The following is a 27,852-nucleotide window of genomic DNA, read 5'->3' as shown; positions in this document are numbered from 1 at the left end:
ATTTATCTATTTGTTTATGTATTTATCTATTTATTTTCAGGACTACGTACCTTGCAAAGATTAAAATGTGTGTTGACAGATCAGTGTCAGATGACCCTGTTAAATGTTTCCTGCATGTCCACCAGGTGTCAGTACACAGCAACACAGTGTGTCACTGTGTCGAAACGATACAGGATGCCTCATGTACCCATCACTACGAAATGGTCATCGGTACAGCAACATTCAAAAAAGCAAAACTATACTCACCATAAAATTGAAAATATGAAATATAAAATGATAAAAATGACACTAAAAGATATAACATTTATAAACTGTCCAGTAAACCGTTTAATAATAATAATACATTTAATTTATTAGCGCCTTTCAAAACTCTCAAGGTCACTTCACAGTCACAGGATAACATTTTCTGTGGGTGAGCAGCGGCAGCCACACGCACCAGCGTTCACTCAACCCAGAAGCAACTCAAATAGTAACTCAAATAGAAAGAAAGCTATATATCTAGCCAACAGACAGCCAGCTAGATAGCTATATAGCTATTAGATAGCTATATAGATAGCTATATGGCCATTATTTAGCTAGCCAGACAGCTATTTAGCTATTAGATAGCCAGGCAGCTATTAAAAATCGATAATAATAAAATGACACTAAAAGTTATCAAATTTATAAATAAACTGTCAACAGTTTGGTATCTAATAGTATTCAAAAGAAAATGTTGCTTAAAAACAACAGATTGACATCGTATACTATCCGGTCGTGTAAGCGTCACATCGGCCATTTTGTCATTTTGACTTTTTTGGGGTGATGGAATGGAATTTTCAGGAAGGTTTTATCCAACACGACAAATCCAACATTGAAACGCCCCTTTTCCCTGCGTGATTGAGATTTTTTTTTTAATAGAAAAGTTGCCACTTGGACAGAATCAAAGAACAATATAAAAGCAAGCCAAAACAAGAAAAACTTCATTCCATCTTTGGGTCATCACACGTGGCCTGACAAGAAAGCACCCCCCACCGTGACTTTGTGACCGCGAGGTGCGCCTGAAACAACCGAGAGCCCTTTGAGATTACAGTGATACCTTGTCTTACGAACTTAATTGGTTCCCAGACAGTGGAAGGTGAAAAGTGTGTATTGCAAAATATAATTTACCATAGGAAACCATTAAAATGAGAATAATCCGTTCCCAGGTCCCCATAAAACATAATTTTCTACTTTCTAATTTTGAAAGCCTTGAAACTACTTGAAACTAGGTGTCTAAAATCTTTTGCTGGTAGTTTTGGCCCGATATATATCCCTACTATCCAGACGTGGCGGTGCCGGACTCTGCAATGATTGGTCCCTGCTCTGAGAGGCCGAAACTACCAGCAAAAGACTTTAGTTCGCTGACAAAGCATCTTGGATAAGAAGCGAAACATCTGACACCTTTGAAGAAGTACAGACGAGAGCTGAAGAAACCTTTTCATTGATCTTCCACTCTACACTCTGCTTTTGAACCATCAAAATTGAAACGAGTCCAAATTTCACTATTTTCTATCCATTTAATCACTCTCTCTGTCGTCTGCCTGTCTCTTTAATGTTTAACCCCTCCCCTCTCCCTCACTGCTGCGTTCTTGACCAATCACGTCGCTTTAACCGAAGACTGGGGGCGGGGAATAGAGGACAAAAACAGTCGGCTGCCATTTTCTTGTTAGGAGAACGGGCTGATTCGGCAACGACACATCACTCATTGTGGCGCTCCGTGTGTCTCCCGAAAAATAGTTCGTATGCCAAGGTAAAATGTTCATAAATGTAACATTCGTAAACCGAAAAGTTCGTAAGCCAAGTAGTTCGTAAACCGAGGTATCAAAGTATTTCACAAGCGTCTTTGTCTGCGCCAGTGGGGGCTAGCAGGCACCCGGGCGGGTCTTTGGTGAGTCCAAGTCGCCTCTTCGAATCATCAAAGTCGCCAAAACCATCGTTGTCGTCATCGAGGGACCGTAAAAAAAAAGCCAGATGAGATCCAGGCAAGGATTTCATGCTCAAGGCAGCCATTGAAAATTTCAAGTTGGTGGCAGGCGACCACATTTGGCCCCACCCGCTTCACTCGGGCCACTTGACCCCAGCAAGAGTTTGGAAACTTGGCGGGGTTTCTCCTCCCCAACAAATGACAAGAAATGGAAATCGATGAAAAGGTTTCATCAGCCGTCATCTGTACTTCTTTGAAGGTGTCGAACGTTTCGCTTCTTATGCAAGAGGCTTAGTCAGAGAACTAAAATCTTTTGCTGGTAGTTTTGGCCCGACATATATCCCTACTGTCCAGACGTAGCGGTGCCAGACTCTGCTATGATTGGTCCCTGCTCCCAGGTTTGGGGAGCAGAGGACTATTCCCTGAATTATTTCTATTGTCCTGCCTGAGTATGGGGTCTACGACTGGCCTGATTGCCCCATTTGATCTGGTGTCACCTCATCAGCATAACTAAGCCTATGTTGCCTAAAAAGTCGGTTGTAGGAACGATCCAAATTGAACCTGACCCCACCATGGCGATTTAGTGAAGGGTTTTGCTGTTTTATGAAAATAGCTTCTTTTACTCCCCTTTCAAACCACTTATTTTCTTTCGCTAAGATTTTAACCTCATTGTCGTCAAATGAGTGCTTGCTAGCTTTTAGTTGCATATGTACTGCGGATTGAGGCCCACTAGTATTAAGTTTTTTTGAGAATTTGTTCAGTCTCCCCAATGTATTGCTCTTTACAATTTTCATGTTTACAAAGTATTGAATAAACTACATTACTTTGTTTTTCATTTAGCAGCCCATTTTTTGGATGCACTCATTTTTGCCTTGTTTATCGGTTTTTTGTGTTGCCAAAGGACTGGTAGCTTTTCAGAAACCCCTGCAATGTAAGGTACTGCTACTCCTCTCCTTTTAGTATCTTCAGAATTTTTTGTTTCATTCCCTATTCTTTTCTTTTTGGCATTTGTTAAAAGACCACTGAGGGTAACCACAGTTTGTGAGTGCTCTCCTAGCATGAAATGGAAATGGTCGCCCGTTGTATTCGGAACGCAATCGCAAATGCCTTTCAGGGCGTGGCCTCGCCAGCGACGGCGGCGGGCGGGCGGTGTCTTGATGCGTGGTTGGGAGAGGAGGCCCCTCCGTCCGTCCGTGGCTCACCAACAATCAACTTTGGCTGTGAAGGAAATAGATACATTTATTTAGCCATATTAAACATTGTCAAGATAAGCACAGTAAGTTTAATCAGTATAAATATTGCTTTGCTTGAAAATAGATAACAGAACAATGAGGTATTGTTGATTGGAGACTTATGTTTCAGGTGCCAGGAGATCCAAGGGGAGCCGGCTGGCAGACACAAAGGAAGTGTGAAATGACAACATGGCCAAATGCTGGACAACGCAGATGAAAGGAAGTGAGCAAACACTGACTCGGCAACTTTTGATCTACCTTGCACCTCGCCTGGAGGTCAGGAAATACCTTGAGAACAAAGACGTAAAGCAGATCCCAGGAAGGACCAAATGGGGAACTGGATTTCTTTGTGTGGGCCAAATTTGAATATGCATGTGGTACACCTTTAAATCTGGGCTGCTCATCTCAGTCTTTGTCTTTTGTCTCTCTTATCTAAAGATTAAATGTAACTGTTCACGCTAATATTAGCTTGTTATATTCAAACCTAGCAGCTGGCAGCAAAGAAAACTCAAATGCATCCAAAGAGACAATCATCTACTCACAAAACCACGAGGTCGTTGGGGGCCGATTCGGGACAAGGAACCAATCAGGCGTCAGGCCGCCCTGAGCGACGCATTGGCGGACGACGGGGGACCCTGGTGGTTCTTGTCCAACCAGAGCTGGGCCAGCTGGCGGACGGACCCCCACGAGGACGCCCGGGACCCCAAGCACATCTTGTACTGCTTGGGCTGCAGTTGGGGGTCGCAGGTGACCGGGTGATGCACGTGCACGATGCCCGGGTCGCTCCCGCGGAAGGGGACCGCGCCCGAGCGCAGGAATTTGTCAAACAGGTCCACGTCCTCCAGGCCCCAACCCCGGATGGAGGTGTCTAAGCCGCCGGCGCGCGCCAGGTCCCCCTTGTGGGCGCACACCACGCCGAAGCCAAAGTTCCTCCACATGCCCGTCTCGGCCGTCATCGCGTAGTGGTCGGCGAGGGACCGTCGCACCACCCCGGGGTCGTACTGGCTGAAGACCACCGGGAAGTAGGCGGAGCGGCCCGCCGCCGCGTTGGCCCGGCAGCGCTGCAGGAAGTCGGCGGTGAACAGGAGGTCCACGTCGCAGTAGAAGAGCAGCGAGCGGTTGGAGAAGTAGGCCGTGCCCACCTCCAGCGCCAGCGCCCGCGAGAAGGTCCCCCCCACCGTTTTGATCTCCAGCTCGGCCCGCGGGTACTTGATGTGATACTCGCGCATCAGCTCCACCTGCCGGACCTGCTCGCTGGCGTTGGCAGCGCTGAACAGCAGGACAAGCAGCTTGACGTTCTGCTCGGGGATCAGGCACACGCGCTCCACGTTGGCCATGAAGCGTGCAAAGACCTCGTAGCGGCCCGACAGCGGCACCAGGATGTTGACTTTCTCCTCCCGGGGGTCCGGACGCCCGGCGCCCGAGGCCGGCGGCGCCGGCCGGAAGGGAACCAGCTTCTTCAGCGAGTCCAGCGACAGGAAGGAGAGCGAGTCCGAGCCGCCCCGATGCAGCGCGGCGGCGTCGGTGGGCTGCTCCTCGCGGAACTGGATGCGGCTGAAGGTCTGCTGCAGGTAAGCGTGGCGCCGCACCGGCACCGTCATGCTCTTGCCTTTGTGCTTCTTGTAGAGCAGCAGCAGGTCCAGCACATACTCAGCGCCGTACAGCGGGTTGACCCGCCGGTAGCCGTACTGGATGTCTTTGAAGTCGATGACGCGCCCGCGTCTCTTCGCGTTGGCGTTGATCATCTCCATCACCTGCGGCGGAAGGGCGGGCGGTGCATTACATCGGGCGGGCCGACGAACGGGCGGTCGCGGCGCTCGCCGTTGCGTCACCCACCTGCGTGACAATGTCGTCCAGGGCCTGGCGCTGCGCCGCGTCGGTCCCGCGGCGGGGCGGCTGCCCGTCCCACGCGGAGAAGAGGTGCCTGGCGCTCAGGAAGTCCCATTCCAGGACGTCGCGGCGGCGGCGGGGCTGGAACCTCATGAAGGAGGCCGGCGCCCCTAGCCGCCGGTCCTCGGCGTCCGGCTCGGGGGCGCCCAGCTGCGCCATCTGGACCAGCTCGCGGTGAAGGCGCACGCTGCGGTGGCGCAGCGCGGCCGCATTCTGGCTCAGCAGGTAAGCGTGCAGGCGGTACTGGTAGGGCGGGTTCTTGTTGGGGTGCAGCGTGATGGCCCGATCGATCTTGCCGCTGCGCAGCTCGCGGATGAAGCCTTTCTTGTCGGACTCGTAGTTCTCGTAGAACAGCTGTTGCATCTGCAAAGCCGGCGACACCGCGTTGAGTGGCTCAGCTCAATGACCCGATCCGCCGACCGCAATCTGGACGCCGCCAGCCGCCGCGTTATTGGCTGGCTTTCTGTCAAGCGCGATGTGAGCGAGGGTCACCCCGCCTTCCCCTCCCGCCGACGGGCTTAGGTACAAGCCCATTTGCAACAACCAAACGTAGCTCCCCGTCCACTCAACTCAAGTGTATTTCTGGAGCATTTTCAAACAGACAAACTGCGTACAAAGTGCTGCACATGGACAACTGTCCTTTACAGACAAAAAGCAGTCACAAAGATAATAATAATAATAATAATACGTTTTATTTCTAAGCGCCTTTCAAAACTCTCAAGGACACTTTACAGTCAAGACCCAGGGAGTGAGACGGAGATCAAGTCTGAGTCCAATGCCAAAGAGTACAAGTGAGTTTAAAGAGGCGGGTTTTACAAATGGGCAGCGAGGGGGCTTGCCCAATATTCAGTTTCAGGTCATGCCAGAGAGAAGGAACATACACGGAAAAGGTTCCATCCCCTCGGAGACTCCGTTTAGTTTTTGGCACATCTAATAATGTCTGGTCAGCTGACCTGAGGTGCTGGGTAGGGGCTGAGAAGCGAGGCCATTGAAAGATTTGAAGACAATAAGCTCTTGAAGATCTCTAAAATGTAGAGGGAGCTAGTGAAGGGAGGCCAGAGTAGGAGTTATGTGCTCCAGCAGCATTATGGAGCAACTGGAGATGCTTCATTGGTTGACTCAAAAGTCAAGCGCGTTACACTAATCGAGCCGAGATGTGACAAAGGCATGAATGACTGCTTCAAGGTGCTCATGAGAAAGGAGACCTTAGATTTTAGACAGCTACCGCGGATGAAAGAACAACGGCACCAATTTGTTGGTCAAGTTTCAAGTCACTGTCCAGTTTAAGACCCAAGTTTTAGACTGTTGACTTGAGATCAGGAGCCAGGGGGCCCGAGTCGACAGGGTAAAATGTGCATAGGCCACTGGGACCAAACAGGATCACTTCTGTCTTCTTTTCAATCAAGTTCAAGGTGTTTTGTGCCATCCAGGTTTTGATTTCCTCCAGGCAGGATACAAGCGGTCTTTTTTGCTCAGTGGCACATCGATCTGACAGTCGTCTGCATAGCAGTGGAAGGAATTACAGTGATACCTTGGCTTACGAACTTAATTGGTACCCAGACAGCGTGTAAGGTGAAAAGTGTGTATCCCAAAAAAAATGGAGGTACAGTGATACCTTGGCATACGAACTTAATTGGTTCCCAGACAGAGTGTGTAAGGCGAAGTGTGTATGCCAAAAATTAATTTCCCACAGGAAACCATTAAAATGAGAATAATCCATTCCCAGGTCCCCATAAAATATAATTTTCTACTATCTAATTTTCTAAGCCTTAAAACTACACAAAATATACCTTATTTTATGTATAATAAATGTGGTATGGTATTATCATTAAAGAAACAAACTACTATATAATAAAGTCATTTTATTGACCTTTGTGATGGTCGTTGATGGCTTGATGGAATGGAGTGGCCGGTTTCATCAGCATTAAACACTTGATGAGGAACGTAGCATTCTTCTTTCACCATCCCTTGCAGGTGGTTTCTCTGCGATAATTTGACCTAGTTCCTCATCAATTGTGTTCTGTTTATCTGGGTTGATAGCTTTTTGCATCAAGTGTACAGATGGTTTGTGCGGGTTATTTGTGGAGCCTGATTGATGGGATATTTTAACCTTGCAGTCTACACTCTGCTTTTGAACTATCAAAGTTGAAATGAGTCCTATCCATTTTCTCACTCTCTCTCTGTCGTCTGCCTGTCTCTTTAATGTTTAAACCACCGCATTCTTGACCAATCACGTGGCTTTAACCGAAGATTGGGGGCGGGGAATAGAGGACAAAAAAAGTCGGCTGTGAGGAGAACGGGCTTGTTCGTGAATGACACATTAATCATTGTGGTGTATCCCGAAAAATAGTTGGTATGCCAAGGTAAAATTTTCATAAATTTAACGTTCGTAAACCAAAAAGTTCGTAAGCCAAGGGGTTCGTAAACCGAGGCATCACTGTAGCATGTTTCCTTTGGATGGAACCCAAGCGGAGCAGGTACATTGAGAACAACATAGGCCCCAAAATTGAGCCCTGCGGAACACCACATGACAGACGGGCGGTACGTGACTCAGAGCAGCCAAGGCCAACATAAAAAGGTTCTGTCAGAAAGGTAGGACCTAAACCAGTCAAGAGCGCTACCGCTAATGCCCACCAAGTGCTGCAAACAAGACAGTCGAATGCCGTGATCCACTGGATCAAACGCTGCAGTCAAATCTGATAAAAACAAACGTATTCTCCAGCGTCATTTGCCAGGAGGGCGTCATTAGAAACCCGAAACAGGGCATTCATTCTCCAGCGTGGGTTTCCGCACCCCCAAACAAGAATTTGTCATCTGTGAAGCAACAGCTGTCATGCGCCGCGTTCCCACGCAAACACGGGCGGGTCCAGACATCGCGCCCAAAGTCCAAATTAAAGCCTTGCGCAAACACGGCGCCCGTCTTGGTCAAAGTGACTTTCTTCTCCCCGCAGGAGGTAATTAGCGCCATCCGTCATCTTGGCGGAGGGCGGCGGTCAACCCGGCTGAGGCCCAGCCGGTCAGTTCACCTGCATTCAAACCATCCCGTGTTCGCGGTATGCCAGGAATGAAGTCTTTCTTGGGACGTTAAAGCCACAAGCGCTTTTTCCAGGCGGCAGTCGTTGACCACGCGCGAGGCCCCGAGGCGGCACAGGAAGCAGGTGGACTGCAATGCTGCTGGCCAGCATTCCTCCCCGGAACCCCGCCGCCTGTCCGGCGGGGAAGGGTGTGGGCGGGACTAATGACTGCCCCATCGCTCTTTACAGCCCAAAGCTGGGAAACGGGACAAGTCATCAAGCGAGGCCCGCCCGGTGATCGTGAAAACTAGGAAAGAAAATCGCGAGCTCTAGAAATATATATGCTAATGCTTCTTTTTGCTTGAAACTTGGCAGTTATGGAGAAAAACACATATTCCACCACTTCTATGAGTTATAAAAATACGATTTACTCACCTTTATAAACTGTAAGGTTAGCAAAAAGAGCGTAAACCTCAATCAACCCCACAAAGATCCGACTTGGTCAAGGACGCGACGGAAAATGCCGCTCAGTGGCGACGTCCTCCACCCAATGGCGATACAGCGATACCTTGGCTTACGAACTTAATTGGTTCCCAGACAGCGTGTGGAAGGCGAAAAGTGTGTATCCCAAAAATGAATTTCCCATAGGAAACCATTAAAATGAGAATAATCCGTTCCCAGGTCCTCATAAAACATAATTTTCACATTTTCTAAGCATTAAAACTACACAAAATATATCTTATTTTATGTATAATAAATGTGCTGTGGTATTATAATGAAAGAAATTAACTGTACTACATAATAAAGTCGTTTTATTTACCTTTGTGATGTTCATTGATGGCTTGATGGAATGGAGTGACCGGTTTCATCAGAATTAAACACTTAATGAGGAACGCAGCATCCTTTCACCACCTTGAAGAATGATCCCTTGTAATTGCTTTTTCTGCGATAATTTTACCTAGTTCCTCATCAATTGTGTTCTGTTTAGCTGGTTGATAGCTTTTTGCATCAAGTGTACAGATGGCTTGTGCGGGTTATTTGTGGAGCCTGATTGATGGGATATTTTAACCTTGCAGTCTACACTCTGCCTTTGAACTATCAAAGTTGAAACAAGTCCAAATTTCAGTTTTCTATCCATTTTCTCTCTCTCTGTCGTCTGCCTGTCTCTTTAATGTTTAAACTGAGGTATCACTGTATTTGGACCCCAAAAGGGGTTCCCGGTTGGTTTTTCGGCAGCGACCGTTTCACTGGGACTGGCGGAAGTCTGCACACTTGAGTACAAGCACGCTTGCGTTCATTGAGTCCATGTGGATTTGTCATCTGCTGAAATGGGAATTGTGGTGTTTAGTTCTTTTTTTGGGGGGTATTGGGTGGACTCACAGCAGACGGAGCGGCGCAATTAAAGCAAGGAAGTGCAGTTCAATGAAAAAAAGTTCTGCTGTTGTTAAAGTGCCAAATAAATCAATATGGATTGTATTGTATTGTATTGTAACTAGTTTGATTTGTGGATCTTCACCTCGGCAAGTTCTGATTGGAGCGTGGAAGGCATGGCGTGGTGGGAATTAGCAATGGGATTGCGGGAGCAGCGGCTGTTCTGGTCCGTCCGGCGACAGCGCCGCACCGCTCTTCTCCAACCTCAAACTCGCTGATGTTGCCGGCTTCGCTTGATGCCAGGAAGCGAGGAGGGAGCGCTAACGTGCGGCCAACGCGAGGTGCCGACCCGTCCCGCACCCGGCGCTAAGACGCTTAGCCGCTAATCTGCGCTAATTGGATGAGAGGGATGTAGGTCAGGAAGGTCGGAGCTTGACCCCATGGCGCCGGGGAACGGTCGCCGAACACCAAACTCCGGTTGACGGGCCGCTCGTTGCCGCCATTTTCGGAAGGAAACGAGCTGCCTGTCTCGGTCGTCCTTCTCGAAAGCCGACAGATTTTCTTCCTGCCGATTTCAAAGAAATCACCCGTCCACAAGCGTGACTGTGTTTGCTGCTTTTCTGACATGTCGCCGCCCCCGGCGGGAGGCCAATCGTCGGCGATAGAAAACTCTGAAATTTGGACTCGTTTCAACTTTGATAGTTCAAAAGCAGAGTGTAGACTGCAAGATTAAAATATCCCATCAATCAGGTTTCACAAATAACCCACACAAGCCATCTGTACACTTGACGCAAAAAGCTATCAACCCAGCTAAAGAGAACACAATTCATGAGGAACTAGGTAAAATTATGGCAGAGAAATCACCTCCAAGGGATCATTCCTTAAGATGGTGAAAGAAGAAGGCTATGTTCCTCATCAAGTATTTAATGCTGATGAAAGCACCCACTCCATTCCATCAAGCCATCAACGACCATCACAAAGGTCAATAAAACAACTTTACTATACAGTACAGTTTATATCTTTAATTATAATACCATAGCACATTTATTATACATAAAATAAGGTATATTTCGTGTAGTTTTAAGGCTTAGAAAATTAGAAAATTATGTTTTATGAGGACCTGGGAACGGATTATTCTCATTGTAATGCTTTCCTATGGGAAATTATTTTTTAGGATACACACTTTTCGCCTTACACACTCTGTCTGGGAACCAATTGAGTTCGTAAGCCAAGGTATCATCGTACAAGAAAAACAACAGGCGCTCATTGACAGTCCCCAATAACTTTGTGCTCCTGGCAAATGTTCTGGGCTTTGTGCCATGGCGAGAGGCCCCTCTCGGGCTCTTGGGGCAAGTTTTCACGACAAAACATCTGCTTCCATTTTGCAAAACAATGCGGCACATTTTGGGCCTTGGTTGGCCATTGGAAATGCCGTCGTGATTTACAGTCCAAGGATGCAAATGTGCTTTTGCGAGTCCCGCGCATCTGGAGAAACGCGACAAATGGACAACAAAGGTGGAGAAAGACAAAGAGAAAGTTCACGGTGGCTTTGGCACAACTGGAATTTGTTTGCCAGCAAATCTCATCAAAAGCAAAACGCAGCCTTCAAGTTGGCCCGTTGGTTTTCGGAAGCCTCTCGGGTGGTCGGGGAGGGGAGGGGGGGGGGTCAAACTCAGATCCTCCCCCTGTTGCAACACAGCTGATTCAACAGGTTTAACGTGAGGCTTGCGCAGAGCTTGGGGGTGTTGCAACTAGGGGGGGGGGGGGCACTTGGAAAACGTGCATGACGGCGACCCTTCACGACCTCTGTTGTAGCGATGTGTCGTTCGCGAACGAGCCGGTTCTTAAAGCTCTGAAGTGAGCAAAGAGAGCCGGTTCCTAAAAAGGAGCCGGCCGGAAATTCTATTTGAATTACTTCCGGGTTGAGTGAACACTGGCGCATGTGGCTGCCGCTGCTCACTCGCAGAAAAAATATCAAATGACTGTAAAGTGACCTTGAGAGTTTGGAAAGGTGCTTAGAAATGAAATGTATTATTATTATTACAAACTATTAGCTATCTATTACCTAGCTATCTTTCTATCTATTTGAATTACTTTACTGTTATGATGATGGTGATGATGATGATGATGATGATGATTATTATTATTAATAATAATAATAACAATAATAATAATAATAATAATAATAATAATAATAAATTTAATTTCTAAGGGCCTTTCAAAACTCTCAAGGACACTTTACAGTCACTGGATTTTTTTGTGCGGGTGAGCAGTGGCAGCCATTCGCGCCAGCGTTCACTCTACCCGGAAGTCTTCTGAGAAATACAATACAATAAAATAAAACAAAATCAAATATAATAAAATAAAAACATGATATTGTGACTTTGTCAGACTATTTAAAGAACAACCGACACCTCCTGACAAGTTATCATTATTAATATTATTATTATGACTATTATTATTATTATTATTATTATTAAAAAAAGTGTGTGTGTGGGGGCGGTGGGGGCAGCGCGAAGGACAATCGGCAGCGCCACTGACCTCGTAGGACCAGACGCACTGGACCCCGGCGAAGCGGCGCACGCAGCGTCCCACCTCCACGTCCTCGTGCGTGGTGTACATCTGGCGCAGGCACTGTGCCAAGTGCGGCACCACGCGGCGCAGGACCTCCCGGCTCATGATGACGCCGGGCCCGCCCATGCAAAAGTTCTGTCCGGGCTCCAGCGCCAGCTTGCCCAGCTCGTCGCGGGCGCCCATGCCCGTCTGGCCCAGGAAGACCGGCGCGCTGCTGTTGAGGCGGCGCAGGAAGGCCTCCAGCCGCCCGCCCTTGACGTAGACGTCGTCGTCGGCCCGCATGAACCACTCGTAGCGCTCCAGGTAGTGGTCGTGCATGTACTTGAGCATCATGAAGGACTTTTTCTGCGGCGGGTACGAGTCGTCCACGCCGCTCAGCGCCACCAGCGGGAGGGGCGCCGAGGTCTGCGAGCCCTCGCTGGAGAAGAACTCCACCCGCCCGGGGATGCTGCTGGCCCACGTTCTGCCAAAGATCACAAAAGTCAAAGTCAGCTTTATTGTCAAATATGCTAATATAATTATAATAATAATACATTTCATTTATAAGCGCCTTTCTCAAGGTCACTTTACAGTCACAGGATAAGCTCGTCTGTGGGTGAGCAGCGGCAGCCACACGCGCCAGCGTTCACTCAACCCGGAAATAACTCAAATACTGTCGATAGAAAGCTAGCTAGCTAATAGATAGCTAATAGCTAGTTTATAATAATAAAGTAGAAAATTATGTTTTATGGGCACCTGGGAACGGATTATTCTCATTTTAATGGTTTCCAATGGGAAATTATTTTTTGGGATACACACTTTTCGCCTTACACACTCTGTCTGGTAACCAATTAAGTTCGTAAGCCAAGGTATCACTGTACCATATTAAAGTGCATTTAAATAGCTTTCAAATGATGTAATATATTGTTCTATGACAAATAATTACTTTTCGAAATATGAGGGGATTTTCTGCCTATAATTACAGTTAAAACAATGAAAATCTGTGACCGAGTTCTTTATTACAGTTTAAACTATCATAACTTTCTTAATTTTTGGCAGATTTTAACGAGTAAGTTACCATTGGAGAGTTTTTGAAATTCTAAACAAGAACAGAAAACACAAGAAAAGATTCAAAATATAAATTAGCAAATAACAACGATCGAATCCAGTCAGATTTTCGTCAGAAATCCAAAATGGCTGTCACTGAAAACTAGGAAAGAAAATCGCGAGCTCTAGAAATATATATGCTAATGCTTCTTTTTGCTTGAAACTTGGCAGTTATGGAGAAAAACACATATTCCACCACTTCTATGAGTTATAAAAATACGATTTACTCACCTTTATAAACTGTAAGGTTAGCAAAAAGAGCGTAAACCTCAATCAACCCCCCTCCCCCGTTTCTCGTTGTCGTATTCGGTTAATGTCGAACCAGGATGGAGGGAAACACAAATACGTCATCATAAACTGCATAGCTTGGAAAATCCCACCAAAGACCTTGACGTACTTCACAAAAATGCAACGATATACGACTGTGAGTCCCGAGTGCGCTCGGTTCACTGGACAGAAACAATCGCGGTGGAATATAGCTCACTGTAGCGTACCTACATCATCATCATCATCGACGAGAGTCAAACGAGGTTTCAAGGAAGCTCATCGGAGTGCGCGCGCGCGCCCACCTACCTGTACACGGCCACGGCGCGGCTGTCGAGGTACTTCTGCGCCGTCATGACGCCGACGAAGAGGAAATTAGCGGAGGGCGCGGCCCCGCGACCCCCCGCGGCCGGATCCTCCGTGGCCGGCGAACCGCCGTCGCGCGGGGCTCCGGCGCCTCGCCGGCCGAGGTGGCAGCCGCCCGGCTTGGTTTTGGCCAGCTCGGCGGCCTTGGGCAGGATGAGCCTGGAGGCCAGAGTGAAGCCCAGCGCCAGACCCAGCAGGACGCCGAACCAAGCTCTCCGGCTGCGAGCCGCCATCGCGGGCGACGAGTGTGAAAATCAAAGCCGACGAGGAAAGCTGCCGAGTGTCGCCCCTCGCCGAGTGTCCAGCCTTGGGCGTCTCGCTCGCTGCTCCTCCTCCTTTTCCTCTTGTGCTCGCGTCGCATCCCCGAAAACGGACGACCTGCCTGCCTGGCGTCGGCCCGGGGTCCGGTTTTGAACGACTCGACTCGGCTGGGCTGGGCTGGGCTGGGCTACGTCGCCATGCCGAAGACTACCGTAATGCACAGTGTTGTCAATCGAAGTACCGGCTCACTTGACTTCGATTTTGCGAGTGGAGGCTGGCTTGACCGTAGTGTGTGACAGCTTCTGCTCACCCACAGAAAAACTTCAACCCTGTGACTGTAAAGTGACCTTGAGAGTTTTGAAAGGCGCTTAGAAATGGAATGTATTATTATTGTTATCATCAAATTGGTTCAAATGGAGTACTATATTGGATTGGATTGGATTGGATTGGATATGCCTTTATTAGTCTCACAGTGGAGAAATTTACATTTCACAGCAGCAAAGTGATGAAAGGAATGAAAGTAGAAAAACGAAATACATGAGCTGCTGGAAAGGCAGCCACTCTCGCGGCGCCGTCTTGAAGTCAAAAGAACAAAAATAACTAAATAACAAATAATATGACAGCATAGAGACACTATGACAAAACAAAGACACAGAGAAACATTCATTCTTCAGGACTTGCTGTACCCTCTTTGTGATGACATGAAACAGTTCTAGATGAAAGAGGAGAGGATCAAAGCGTCTTTCCACCAGTGGATCAGGGACATCATGGTGGAATGTGCATGTCAACTACAAGCTAAATGTTGAAAGCAAACACGCAGCTGTAGCATCATATATATATATGATTAACAAACAATAATATAGTCATCCAAACATAAGCTCTCTGATTTGCTATCTAGCTGGCTAGCTAGCTACATAACTGGCGAACTCTCTATTTGCTATCTATCTATCTATCTATCTATCTATCTATCTATCTATCTATCTATCTATCTATCTATCTATCTATCTATCTATCTATCTATCTATCTATCTATCTATCTATCTATCTATCTATCTATCTATCTATCTATCTATCTATCTATCTATCTATCTATCTATCTATCTATCTATCTGTAACGGAGTTGTACACTTAGGTTATTAAATTATGAAGGAAGTGACGCAACGGCGCACAGTTTGGCACTATGTCCCGCCCATAGTTTCCAGAACAATCTCGAGGAGATTCAGGTTAATCACAAGACGAAACCCATGCGACTTCACCCATCCCTTCTGCCATACTCTGTTGCAGAAATAAAGGAAATGAAAAGACACATCCACGCGTCTCGTCTTCATTAAGACGGCAGCATCGTGGGGATGAAGACAGTCACTGTTGTGACACCCGTCACATTGGTGCCGTGACCCGGATCACAAATGACTCTCCACTTCGGACCGGGACCGCGATGCTGCACAATGAAGACGCTGTGCAGTCCCATCACTCGGTGGACGGTGTGTCGACCCCCGTTTTGGAAATACATGTAGTGTGTTAATTGTCTACCTGCTGTTTTGCAATTAGTGTGCTTTTTTTTTCATGTACGTGTTTTTGTGTGTTAAGGCTAAGAATGAGCTCCTTACATGTAACAAGTAGCACACCTTTGAATGAGTGTGTTGGTAGAGGTAGAGGCTTCCCAACCGTGTAACAGTTGTGTAGTGCAATCCAGAGTGGTGCAGGTTGTACAGAGGGGAATGGGCAGGTTCAAGCTGAGGCTACTTATGTTAGTGGGGACAGAGTTCCTTCCCAGACCCAGTGCAGTGCACCTACGACGAGCGCACAGACAACTGATACACGAGCAACAGATACCTTTCTCCAGTCTGTCACAGTTATGTAGTGCTATGCAGGGTGATGTAGTTTGTACAGAGGGGAATGGGCAGGTGCGAGCTGAGGCCACTTATGTTAGTGGGGACAGAGTTCCTTCCCAGACCCAGTACAGTGCATCTCCGACGAGCGCACAGACCCTGACACACCGGCGACAGATCCCTTACTCCAGTCACCTGACGTAGTTGGTCAGATGAGCGACATAATTAGACAGCATTTTTGTACATCCTTGCCCGATAACCTTGTCTATTTTGCCTGTTGGTCTTTCTGTTGTCTTCCGTGTGTATGTTGCCTCACTTCTGCATAATTTAAGGGGGGTGTATGTAACGGAGTTGTACACTTAGGTTATTAAATTATGAAGGAAGTGACGCAACGGCGCACAGTTTGGCACTATGTCCCGCCCATAGTTTCCAGAACAATCTCGAGGAGATTCAGGTTAATCACAAGACGAAACCCATGCGACTTCACCCATCCCTTCTGCCATACTCTGTTGCAGAAATAAAGGAAATGAAAAGACACATCCACGCGTCTCGTCTTCATTAATGCGGCAGCATCGTGGAGATGAGGACAGTCACTGTTGTGACACCCGTCACATATCTATCTATCTATCTATCTATCTATCTATCTATCTATCTATCTATCTATCTATCTATCTATCTATCTATCTATCTATCTATCTATCTATCTATCTATCTATCTATCTATCTATCTATCTATCTATCTATCTATCATTTAGCTATCTATTAGCTAGCAAGCTAGCTTTCTATCTGTTTGAGTTACTTTCGGGTTGAGTGAACGCTGGCGCGTGTGGCTGCCGGTGCTTACCCTGTGACTGTAAAGTGACCTTGAGAGTTTTGAAAGTCGCTTATAAATTAAATGTATTATTATAATAATAATTATTATTATTATTATTATCATCATCATCATCAATTGGTCCAAATTGAGTATATAATTAACAAACAATAATATAATTATCTTAACATAAACTCTCTTATTTGCTATCTAGATGGCTAGCTATCTAGCTAGCTAGCTAGCTACCTAACTGGCTAACTCTATTTGCTATCTAGCTGGCTATCTAGCTAGCTATTAGCTATCTATTTGCTAGCAAGCTAGCTTTCTATCTATTTGAGTTACTTTAGGGTTGCGCTGGCGCGTGTGGCTGCCGCTTCTAACCCACAGAAAAACTTACCCTGTGACTGTAAATTATTATTATTATTATTATTATTATGTTCCCATTTAATACAATATGAACCTCCCGAAGTTGTAGTTTATAACTATTGTATAGTGAGTGCTTTGTATATTTCTTTCAACGCAATGACGACGTCATCCCAAAAAGGTTAACAATGACATCATAAAGACCGCGCCGGTTCCCATATCAACAGTGGTTCCGGTAGTGGTCCCGTGACATTCTTAAAGCGGTACGCGCACCGACACGGGGTTTGCAATACAGTCAAAGGAGGATCTTGATTATCGCCAGAGTTTACAGTACACATTTTTAAACTATGGTAAAATTGCATCTTTTCTCATGGTTTTTTACCTTAATGTGGTTATTCGTTCCAGTTTATACATTATTGTGCTGATGACCATTTTAGTTTTAAGTTACTTCCGGGTTGAGTGAAAGCTGCCGAGTCTGGCAGCCGTTGCACTTCCGGGTTGAGTGATTGCACAAAAGCCTTATTTGTGCCTGTAATGTGCCCTTGAGTGTTGTGAAAGACGATTATAAATAAATGTATGCTGTAATAAGCTCAAGCATACTCACTGACACTAAATAGGATGAAGTGTTTTGAACATCGATTGATATTTTTTTTTCAATATTTTTCGGATTGATCATTGAATTGACGCTGTCAGAGGTTTGTCCAAGCGGGGTTGCCGTAGTGCGTTACAAATCGACTTCCGTGTTCGTTTTCCAAAAACCCCACTTTCTTTATTTCTTTCCCCTTTCGAACGAGCACCGATTCAACGTACTTAAAGTTCTACTCAGAAGCCCCATCACAGTTGAACTGGATTCAAAAACAGGCTTGTCCAAAGTTTGCCTGGTCATAAACTCGAGTCGTCGCATGTTGAAGCTCACTTTAGTTTGCTCGCTGGTAACAACTGCTTTGGTTGCAACGCACAGCTAAAGAAAGATCAAGTGCCAGTGTTGGGGGGCTTATTTTCGTGAGATGTGTACAAACACAACGACAGACGATGCGGGGGAGCTCTGGAGAAGTAACGAAGTGAACGAGATACGGCGTCAACCACCGGATGCTGTTTTTGAGGAGCCTCGAGTTGTGCTACGCGCAGCGGGTTTGGCCGTTTCACTGTTTGACGGTATTGCTGCTTCTAAACGTGCACTTTATGTTCCGAATCATTTTGTTAGCCTACGACAGTCTCCGCGTTGCGGTGACGGTACAATAGCACATTTATTGTACGTAAAATAAGGTATATTTTGTGTAGTTTTAAGGCTTATTTATTAGACAATTACGTTTAATGGGGATCTGGAAACAGATTATTATCATTTTTAATTGTTTCTTATGGGAAATAAATGCTGAGCAGACGAACTTTTCGCCTTTCACAGACTTTCTGGTAACCAATTAAATTCTTAAGCTGAGATATCACTGTATTGATGATTTTGATATGTTAGTACCTTTGTGATGGTCGTTGATGGCTTGATGGAATGGAGTGGCCGGTTTCCTCAGCAATAAATACTTGATGAGGAACCTAGCCTTCTACTTTCTCCATCTTGAGGAATGATCCCTTGTAGGTGCTTTCTCTGCTATCATTTTACCTTGTTCCTCATCAATTGTGTTCTGTTTAGCTGGGTTGATAGCGTTTTGCATCAAGTGTACAGATGGCTTGTGCGGGTTATTTATGGAGCCCGATTGGTGGGATAATTTAACGTTGCAGTCTACACTGCCTTTGAACTATCAAAGTTGAAACGAGTCAAAATTTCACTCGTTTCTCTATCCATTTTATCACTCTCTCTCTCTCTGTCGTCTGCCTGTCTCTTTAATGTTTAACTCCCCCCACTCACTGCTGCGTTCTTGACCAATCACGTGGCTTTAACCAAAGACTATGGACGGGGAAGAGAGGACAAAAACATTCAGCTGCCATTTTGTTTTTTGGGAGAACGACACATCACTCATTGTGGCAGCTCCGTGTGTATAACGAAAAATAGTTTGTATGCCAGGGTTCAGTTTTCATAAATTTCACGTTCGTAAACCAAAAAGTTTGTAATCCAAGGGGTTCGTAAACCGAGGTATCACTGTATATACAATTACGCAGCTGAACTTCCCCCAAACTCGCTTGTTGTTCTCTTGTGTCACACAGACGTCAGTGAAGAAAATCTTCCCGAGCAGCATGAGCCAGAGTCAATTAAAGAAGAAGAGGCGGGGGAATATCTCCCTTGCATCAAAGACGAATCGGAGCCCGAGCCTCTTCCTTTGGAGCTCACCCAGATTAAAGAAGAAGAGGGACAGGCAGATCTCACCGCGTCGCCCCTCCCTTGTGTCATTGTGAAGATTGAAGTTGATGAAAAAGAGAATGATGGAGACCGCTGCGGACGATCGCAAGCAAACGACCTCTTCGCTCCACTTTCAGATAGTGACAGCGTAACGTTGTGCTCTTCCGAAAGCGACGATGACGATGGCGAACACTGTAAAGATGACGAGACACCTCGCACTGACAACAAACACCTGACATGTCCTCAGTGTGAAAAGTCATTTGGGACTAAGTACACTTTGAGAGTGCACATGATGACACACACCGGTGAGAGACCGTTTGCCTGTTCAGTTTGCGACAAACGATTCTCTGTCAAGGGAGTCCTCAAAAGGCACACGAGAACTCACACTGGGGAGAAACCTTTTTGCTGCTCGTCTTGTGGGAAACGATTCTCCACCAAAGGACATTTAAACAGACACTCGAGAACGCACAGTGGTGAGAAAACTTTTGCCTGCCCGGTGTGCGGTCAAAGGTTCTCTGAAAACGAAAACTTAAAACGGCACACGCGAACGCACACCGGAGAGAAGCCCTTCTCCTGTTCAGTGTGCGGACTTAAATTGACCCAAAAGTCAAATTTAACGAGTCACATGAAAACGCACACTGGAGAAAAACCTTTTGCCTGCTCCGTGTGCGGTAAAAGCTTTGCTTTAAAGACCAGTTTAATAAGCCACACCAGAACGCATACTGGGGAGAAACCTTTTACCTGTACGGTTTGTGGGAAAAGATTTGCTCGTAAGGCGTATTTAAACACGCACACGCAAGAACACCCAGTGGATAGAAACCATTTCCCTGCTCAGTTTAAGGTCAACGAGTCCCTCGGAAGGCACAATTAAGCTTCCCATACATTGGAAGGAAACCCATTGGCTGCTCTGTGTCCAGTCCTCAGCCTGTTCAGTAACGTGATCTCATGTTGCAGATTGCGTTTCTACTAATTGATGACTCTTTGGTGATTTAATCGGTGTTCATGTGGGCAATTCTTCGCCATGTTCATGTCCAAGAGTTCAAACTGTCCCTATATGAGACTTTCTCCCATGCGTTGATGTCTTTGGAGTTACGTCTTCCTCCAAGGGCCGTTCTATGACATTTTTAAGTGTCTCATCACGTTATTTGTACACTATAAATTGAATTTCGGCCCCTTGAATTGTTTTGTCATTTTTGTCTCCCATCATTTTAAATGTTGTAATTATTGTCCTATGAAAAAAAAAAAACTGTCAACCAGTTCTGGGTGTCCCCCCACGCGTTGTGAGGAGAAGCAGATCAGAAAATGGATGGATGAAGGACACTGAGTTGGTTTGGGTAGGAAATGTACAAAAACTGCCTTTCCTTGAAATACTGGGAGGTTTTGGTTTACAAACGTGACGCTCATCTGGATACTCTACGCTGAGAAGACTAAAGGTCCTTCAACATTCTTATTATTATTAATATACAGTAAAGTCTCGTTATATCGATATCGGATATATCGATAGTCCCGGTTATATCGATACTATTTCTATGCACGCACGGAGAAAATTACATGCAAACAGGATCGGATATATCGATAGTCCCGGTTATATCGATATTTTTTCGGACTCCCTTGAATATCGATATAACGAGACTTTACTGTAATTGTTATTATCTGTCCGCACGAAAAAGGGACATAAGTCTTCTTGTGCCGGTCCCAAGCCCGGATAAATACAGAGGGTTGTGTCAGGATGGGCATCCGATGTAAAAGCTTGGCCAATACAAACATGCCAATCAAACCTCTGAAGATGGAGGACACTGAGTCGCTATGGCGACCCCTTGAAGGGAAAAGCCCAAAAGAAAAGATTATCTGTCCATCCATTTTATTATTATTACTATTATACAAATATTCTTCTAATACCATTATTGATAATAAGCAACTTTCAAAACTCAAGGTCACTTTACAGTCACAGGATCAGTTTTTCTGTGGGTGAGCAGCGGCAGCCACATGCGCCAGCGTTCACTCAACCAGGAAGTAACTCAAATAGATAGAAAGCTAGCTAGCTAGCCAATATATAGCTAATAGCTCGCCAGCTAGATAGCTAGCCAGCCAGCGAGATTGCTCCATAGCTAATAGCTAGCTAGATTAGTTACATGTATTGGGTGTCGTGTGTTGAGCATAGCTTCTCCATTTTGGTCGCATGTTTAGCGTTTTGCATTTGGTGGCATGTTGGTCGGTACTAATTGTTGTAAGAATCGCGTGAATCAAGACACGGCAAATCAAAACGCGTACGTTCCCTTGTTACACAATCAATGGCCGCCATTTTAACTGCCGTACAATACGGAAGCAAGACGAACAAAAATTAAAAAGTACTACAGGTAACATCCGATTTACGACTATTATTATTATTATAGTAATATACTATTATACCATTACATGTAATATTATACTGTATTTATTATTGCTCTAAAACGACCAACAATAGTCCCACATCAGCCAATCAATGAGAGCAACACAACGAAGCACTTTATCCAATGGTGAGCGCCGATCTTAAAGGTCATATGTGACGTCACTCGCTACTACCCTCCGCCGATTTTGTCTTCGGTTGGAAATAATAATATTTGACTAATTTTTCACAAAACAGACTCAAGCCTTGAAACAGAGCTTAAGTATTTTACCCGACTAAACGCAAGACTTCGTTTTTGAAAAAAAAACTCGTCTCGGTGAACTTCGAGGCTTCCTCAGCTCTTTTAGCCTAGCATAGCCTAGTTTAGCTTCCGAACTGTGAACAAAAAGACGCGTTTGTTTGCTACACAGCGCACAAAAAGCAGATTCGGTTTCAATGAGTTTTTTTGTGATTGTCGTCTGAAAATGTTTGCGCAAAGTGTGAAAGAAGAGTACGAGGAGGAACGTTGTGGAATCAAAGAAGAGAAGATCTCACGTCAACGTTTGCACGGCATTTTCAGGAAGCCTCCAGTTGAATTACACAAAGCAGGTTTGTTGACTTCTTTACTTTCTCTCTTTCGCAGCTCCGTTCATAACTTGGATTGGATTAGCCTATATTAGTCTTGCAGTGGAGAAATTTACATTTCAGAGTAGCAAAGTTTTGAAAGGAAGAGATAAAGGAAAGAGAATAAGTAGAAAAAGAAACTCTAGGAGCTCCTGTAAAGGCAACCACTCTCACGGCGCCATCTTGAAAACACCAAAACAAATAAAATAACAAACAATGTGACAACACAAAAGGCACAGTCATTCAATGTTAAGCACTTTCTATATAATACTACTACTGCTACTACCACTACCACTATTACTACTACTACTACTACTACTAATAATAATAATAATACATTTTTAAGCGACTTTCAGAGCTCTCAAGGACACTTTACAGTCACAAACAAGCATAGGTACTATAATAAATAAAATACAATCACAAAATAGAATACAATATACAATTATGAATAGAAACAACAGAAAGATAGTTGTGTTAAGTTCATATTGTCTACTTGTTATCTAATTTACAACAGATTCTTTTCTTACAGACAGTGGCTTTGTTAGGTGTTCAATTACTCATATTATATGTATAATTACTAATTATTAAGTAATTGAACACCTAAAAAAAGCCATTGTCTGTAAAAAAAATAATTTGTTGTAAATTAGATAACGAGAAAGAGCTACACAGAAAATGCAATTTTAAATAGGTGGGTTTTGTGATGGGACTTGAAGGTGGGAAGAGAATCGATGTTACGCATGTTGGGAGGAAGTGAGTTCCAAAGTTTTGGGGCAGAGCAGCTGAAAGCTCTGTCCCCCATCGTGCTGAGACGGGCCGGGTGGGGCCACTTTGCTGCTGTGAAATGTAAATTTCTCCACTATGAAATGAATATAGGTACATCCAATCCAATAATAATAATAATAACTTTGCATTATTCTCAAATTAGCATAATTTCTTTATGTAAATTTGACATTATTTGTTTAGCAGCTGGTCTTTAATCCACCCCTTTCAATTAATTTAATCAATTAGTGACCTTGAGAGTTTTGAAAGGCGCTTATAAATGAAATGGATTATTATTATAAAAAAAAAAAAACATCAACCAAATATGCCCCAAAACTACTTGTATAGAAAATTGTAGTTGGTGTTGAGTTGACTGAAAAAAATAATTGGCATCGGCCTACCCACTCTCGAGGACTTGCACACTGCAAGAATCTGAAAATCCTACTGGACCCTCCGCACCCTGCCCACCACCTTTTCCAGCTACTCCCCTCAGGCAGGCGCTACTGATCCACGCGCACCGATTCCAGCAGACATTTCAACAGCTTCTTCCCCCAAGCCGTTAACGCTTTAAAAAGCCACCCAAATAGAACTGTATAGTGCCTCTGTAATTTTTGGATTATGATACTAGTGCAGCGTGTTCTACCGGAAACAAATTCTTTGTGTGTTTTACATACTTGGCAATAAAGATTATTCTGATTCTGAACCAAGTTTAACTTTTCCAAACCATTTGTGTTTGTCCGCCACCAAAAGATGATCTTCATGCTGGGCGGGAATGCCACCACATCAAAAAAGAAGAGGAGCCTCGGCCCGTGTGCATCAAAATGGAGGAGGCAGAAGACAAGTTGCCTTTATCTTGTGTCATTGTCAAGATTGAAGACGATGAAGAAGAAAACGACGATGGTGGCCGTTGTGGAGATAGCCACTTTGCTTGCCGATCAGACAAAACACCAGACGCTCACGACGACGCTGCCCTTGAAAAACATTCTCAAGGTGATACGACGTGCGCCACTGAAATCAAACGCTTGCGGTGCTCGAAGTGTGAGAAAACTTTTGGGACTAAGTCTGATTTGAAAGTGCACAAGAGAACGCACGCTGGAGAGAAACCTTTTCCCTGCTCGTTTTGCGGCAAAACCTTCTCTTTTAAAGGAAGGCTGTTAACGCACGCCAAGGCGCACACCGGGGAGAAACCGTTTACCTGTTCAATCTGTGGTAAAAGATTCACCCAGAAAAGATATTTGGACATGCACGCAAAAACCCACACCGGAGAGAAACCTTTTGCCTGCTCGGTGTGCGGTCTTACTCTTGCTCAACAGTCGAATTTAAAAAGTCACATGAGAACGCACACTGGAGAGAAACCTTTCGCCTGCTCAGTATGCGGGAAATGCTTCTCCATTAAGACAAGTTTAGTCAGTCACACGAGAACACACACTGGTGATAAACCTTTTGCCTGTTCGGCTTGTGGGAATAGATTCTCGTCCAAGGGACATTTAAGAAGACACACGAGAACACACACCGGTGAGAAACCTTTTTCCTGCGTAGTGTGCGGTCTTACTCTCACTCAAAAATCGAATTTAAAAATTCACATGAGAACACACACTGGGGAGAAACCTTTTGCCTGTTCAGTTTGCGGTAAAGGCTTCTCCGTGAAGACTAGTTTAATCAGTCACACGAGAACGCACACTGGGGAGAAACCATTTGCCTGCTCAGTTTGCGATAAAACATTCACCCAGAAGGCGCGATTGAACATTCACGCCAGAACGCACACTGGGTAGAAACCCTTTCATTGCTCTGTCTGCACCGACAGTTTCAGCTAAAATTCAAAATTGGCGCGGCGCACGAGGACTCACGCTTGCAAGAAAGTGTACAGTTGCAAGGTTGTGTGATGAGAAATTCTCGCACAAGTATCAGCTAGATAGGCATGGCTGTTTTGGTCAACCGGTGATAGCACTCAATGTCATTGAACTCATTCACTGCCATTCACAAATTTATTCCGGAATTGAAAATATGACGCCATTCCTGAATTTGGTCGGGTTTTTTTTTTTTTATTATTGTTTGGGTGCTGATAACGCGCTGGTCAGACCTCTGGCAATGTTTTTTTTTCCCTTCCACGAGGGGGAAGCATTTCCCTTTTGTACATCCACCCCCATTTCAAGCTCATATAACTAACTCCAGACCCATGTCATTTAGGAATTAACTTTTTTTTCCTGATGAAAGAAGAGAGACTAAGGTTTCTAACACTGTATTGAATGTTTATGTAGTCCTATTATTCCATATTCTGTGGGTCCTGGAATTCGACTGATAATGACAAAAACCCTGGCAGTGGAGTCGACACATTTTTGCACATCGTCTGCCAGTAAATGACTTAAGAAGCAACAACCCGGATTTCCTGTTCATACTCGAGTGTTGTGTATTATCTTTTCGATTGTGCTTATACATTTGTTTTGGGACCATGTTCAGAGTATGACATAAAAAGTGATTGTGAAGAAATAAAGTTTTTTTATATAATGTTACATTTTTTCCCCAGCCTGTAGTTGTAGGGTGGAAGGGTTTCAAGATAACTTTGAAGGTACTAGTGATGGGAATTCCGGCTCTTTTCAGAGAGCCGGTTCTTTTGGCTCGGCTCACTTAAAAGATCCGGCTCTTTTGGCTCCCAAATGGCTCCTCAGTTTGTTTTAGTTGCTTAAATTAATTAACTACGAAAAATCATGTAAAATTAGGTGAAAAACGAATTACTCATGTAAAAAATACACTATATGAAATATTTGTATTGATATATGCAGCTTGATTTATATGTCCACAGAGAGCATCCACTAACTTTCACTTTCGCTGCGGTTACTCTGGTCTGATGATCAGCTGTCACTAATTTGCTTTTTGTGTTAATAATGCTATCATACCAACTAGTACAAAATATCATAATTGAATAATAATAACAGCACAATGTAATAACATTTGTCCACCTGTCTACCTTAACCCCCTCCTCCTTATCCTCACTGCTGCGTGTGTCTGTAATTCTCCCCTTCCTCCTCTACCACGGAAATATCGACCAATCACATGCGGCTTTAACCGAAGACCAGGGGCGGGAAATAGAGGACAAAAAAAGTCGGCACCCATTTCCCGCTCCTTGTTAGGAACCGGCTCTCTTCGTTCACTTCAGAGATCCGGCTCTAAGAACCGGCTCGTTCGTGGACTACACATCACTAAAAGGTACAGTGGTGAACTGATTAGCATGTCAGCCTGACAGTTCAGAGGACGCAGGTTTGATCCTGATTCTGGGCTTCTTGCATAGCGTAAGTATGTTCTCCCTGGGCCCGTGTGGGTTTTCTCTGGGTACTTTGGGTATTTTCACGATCACATTTGATTTTATTTTTTTCCCGAAACGCCAACTATTTGTTCGACTGCCGCACTCAGACGGGCATTCAGCATTGCTCTTAGCATTTTGACTTTTCACATTTTTACCCGATAATCACAAAAATGTACACACAGAGACACACACACACACCGCTTGCGATGTGTTTCGCTTTGATAGCAGATACGGCACTGAATTAAATTGAACTAACCAGAGAAACGTCTGTGTTAGCCCTCAGTCGTACAGGAGTGGTCCATCGATGAAAAGGTTTCTTCAGCCGTCATCTGTACTTCTTTGAAGGTGTCGGATGTTGCGCTTCTTATCCAAGGGGCTTCGTCAGCAAACTAAAATCTTTTGCTGGTAGTTTTGGCCCTATACCTATATTCCTACTGTCCAGACGTGGCGGTGCCAGACTGCTATGATTGGTCCCTGCTCTCACTCATGTTAGGGGGAGCAGAGGACTACTCCCTTCGGCGATACTGATTACTTCTACTGTCCTGACTGATTACTTCTATTGTCCTGCCTGAGTATGGGTAATACGACTGGCCTGATTGCCCCATTTGAGCTGGTATCACCTAATCAGCATAACTAAGCCTATATTGCCTAAGAATTCGGTTGTAGGAACGATCCAAATTGAACCTCACCTCACCATGGCTATTTAGTGAAGGGTTTTGCTGTTTTATAAAAAATAGCTTCTTTTACTCCCCTTTCAAACTATCTATTTTCTTTCGCTAAGATTGTAACCACCTCATTATCATTAAATGAGTGGTTGCTAGCTTTTAGGTGCATATGTACTGCCGATTGAGGCCCACTAGTATTATCCCTGCGATGTTGATAGTCTTTTTTTGACAATTTGTTTAGTATCCCAAATGTATTGCTCTTTACAATTTTACAATGTATTGAATAAACTACATTACTTTGTTTTTCATTTGGCAGCCTATCTTTTGGATGCACTAATTTTTGCCTTAAAGAGTTTATCGGTTTGAAATAAGTAGGAATTTTGTGTTGCCAGAGGACTCGTAGGTTTTCAGAAACCAGAGAATCGTAAAAATGTAACAAGAAAAGATATAGGAAAAGGATGTGAAGACTTAATTAAAGTTGTTTCTTCCGCTAAACTATGAACGCTGCATTCTATGTCGACGTTTCGGTTGATTCAGGGCTAATTCTCCCCCAAAAAATTTTAAAGCGCCTTTGGGAACGTGGCCCGTACCCGGAAGCAAATCGGCGTTTGTACGGAAAGTCCACTTAGACAAACTAAAAACGAATGCGCATTGATGACGTAATCAGTAAGCGCCACTTCGTAATTAATGCTTCTATCAATGTGTGGAGAAACGATAAATCGGATTCCGTCTTCAACCACACGAATGCAAAATGAAAGACAAGAGTAGATAATATTTGATTTCAAACTTTGAAATATTATTAATTCGCATTATATGTTCTATCCCGCCATGACTTTTGGAGTGGAATG

The 27,852-nt window shown here is 44.8% G+C and overlaps 3 protein-coding genes across 3 annotated transcripts; 2 read left to right on the top strand and 1 right to left on the bottom strand.

Annotated features, from left to right (window-relative positions):
• Positions 1-338: 338 nt before the first annotated feature.
• On the bottom strand, positions 339-14,996 carry LOC148900077 (chondroitin sulfate synthase 1-like). The gene is made up of 5 exons (XM_088991572.1): positions 13,683-14,996; positions 11,991-12,486; positions 5,011-5,427; positions 3,717-4,928; positions 339-3,160 (listed from the first exon to the last, which is right to left on the bottom strand). The coding sequence occupies exons 1-4, from the start codon at positions 13,970-13,972 to the stop codon at positions 3,768-3,770; spliced, it is 2,364 nt and encodes a 787-aa protein (XP_088847698.1). The 5' UTR covers positions 13,973-14,996; the 3' UTR covers positions 339-3,160; positions 3,717-3,767.
• A 2,759-nt stretch (positions 14,997-17,755) lies between these two features.
• LOC148900076 (uncharacterized) lies at positions 17,756-20,454 on the top strand. Its single transcript, XM_088991695.1, has 2 exons — positions 17,756-18,158; positions 19,158-20,454. The coding sequence occupies exons 1-2, from the start codon at positions 18,011-18,013 to the stop codon at positions 20,159-20,161; spliced, it is 1,152 nt and encodes a 383-aa protein (XP_088847821.1). The 5' UTR covers positions 17,756-18,010; the 3' UTR covers positions 20,162-20,454.
• A 1,363-nt stretch (positions 20,455-21,817) lies between these two features.
• Positions 21,818-25,516, top strand: LOC148900075 (uncharacterized). Its single transcript, XM_088991698.1, has 2 exons — positions 21,818-22,264; positions 23,789-25,516. Exons 1-2 carry the CDS (start codon positions 22,141-22,143, stop codon positions 24,808-24,810), a joined length of 1,146 nt encoding a protein of 381 aa, XP_088847824.1. The 5' UTR covers positions 21,818-22,140; the 3' UTR covers positions 24,811-25,516.
• Positions 25,517-27,852: the final 2,336 nt, after the last annotated feature.

The sequence above is a fragment of the Hippocampus bargibanti genome, linkage group LG03, assembly GCF_051943395.1.
Source record: "Hippocampus bargibanti isolate YZ-2025 linkage group LG03, ASM5194339v1, whole genome shotgun sequence".
Lineage (NCBI taxonomy): Eukaryota > Metazoa > Chordata > Actinopteri > Syngnathiformes > Syngnathidae > Hippocampus > Hippocampus bargibanti.
Note: the sequence above shows the minus strand (reverse complement) of the source record. Positions and strands in the feature narration are given on the sequence as shown.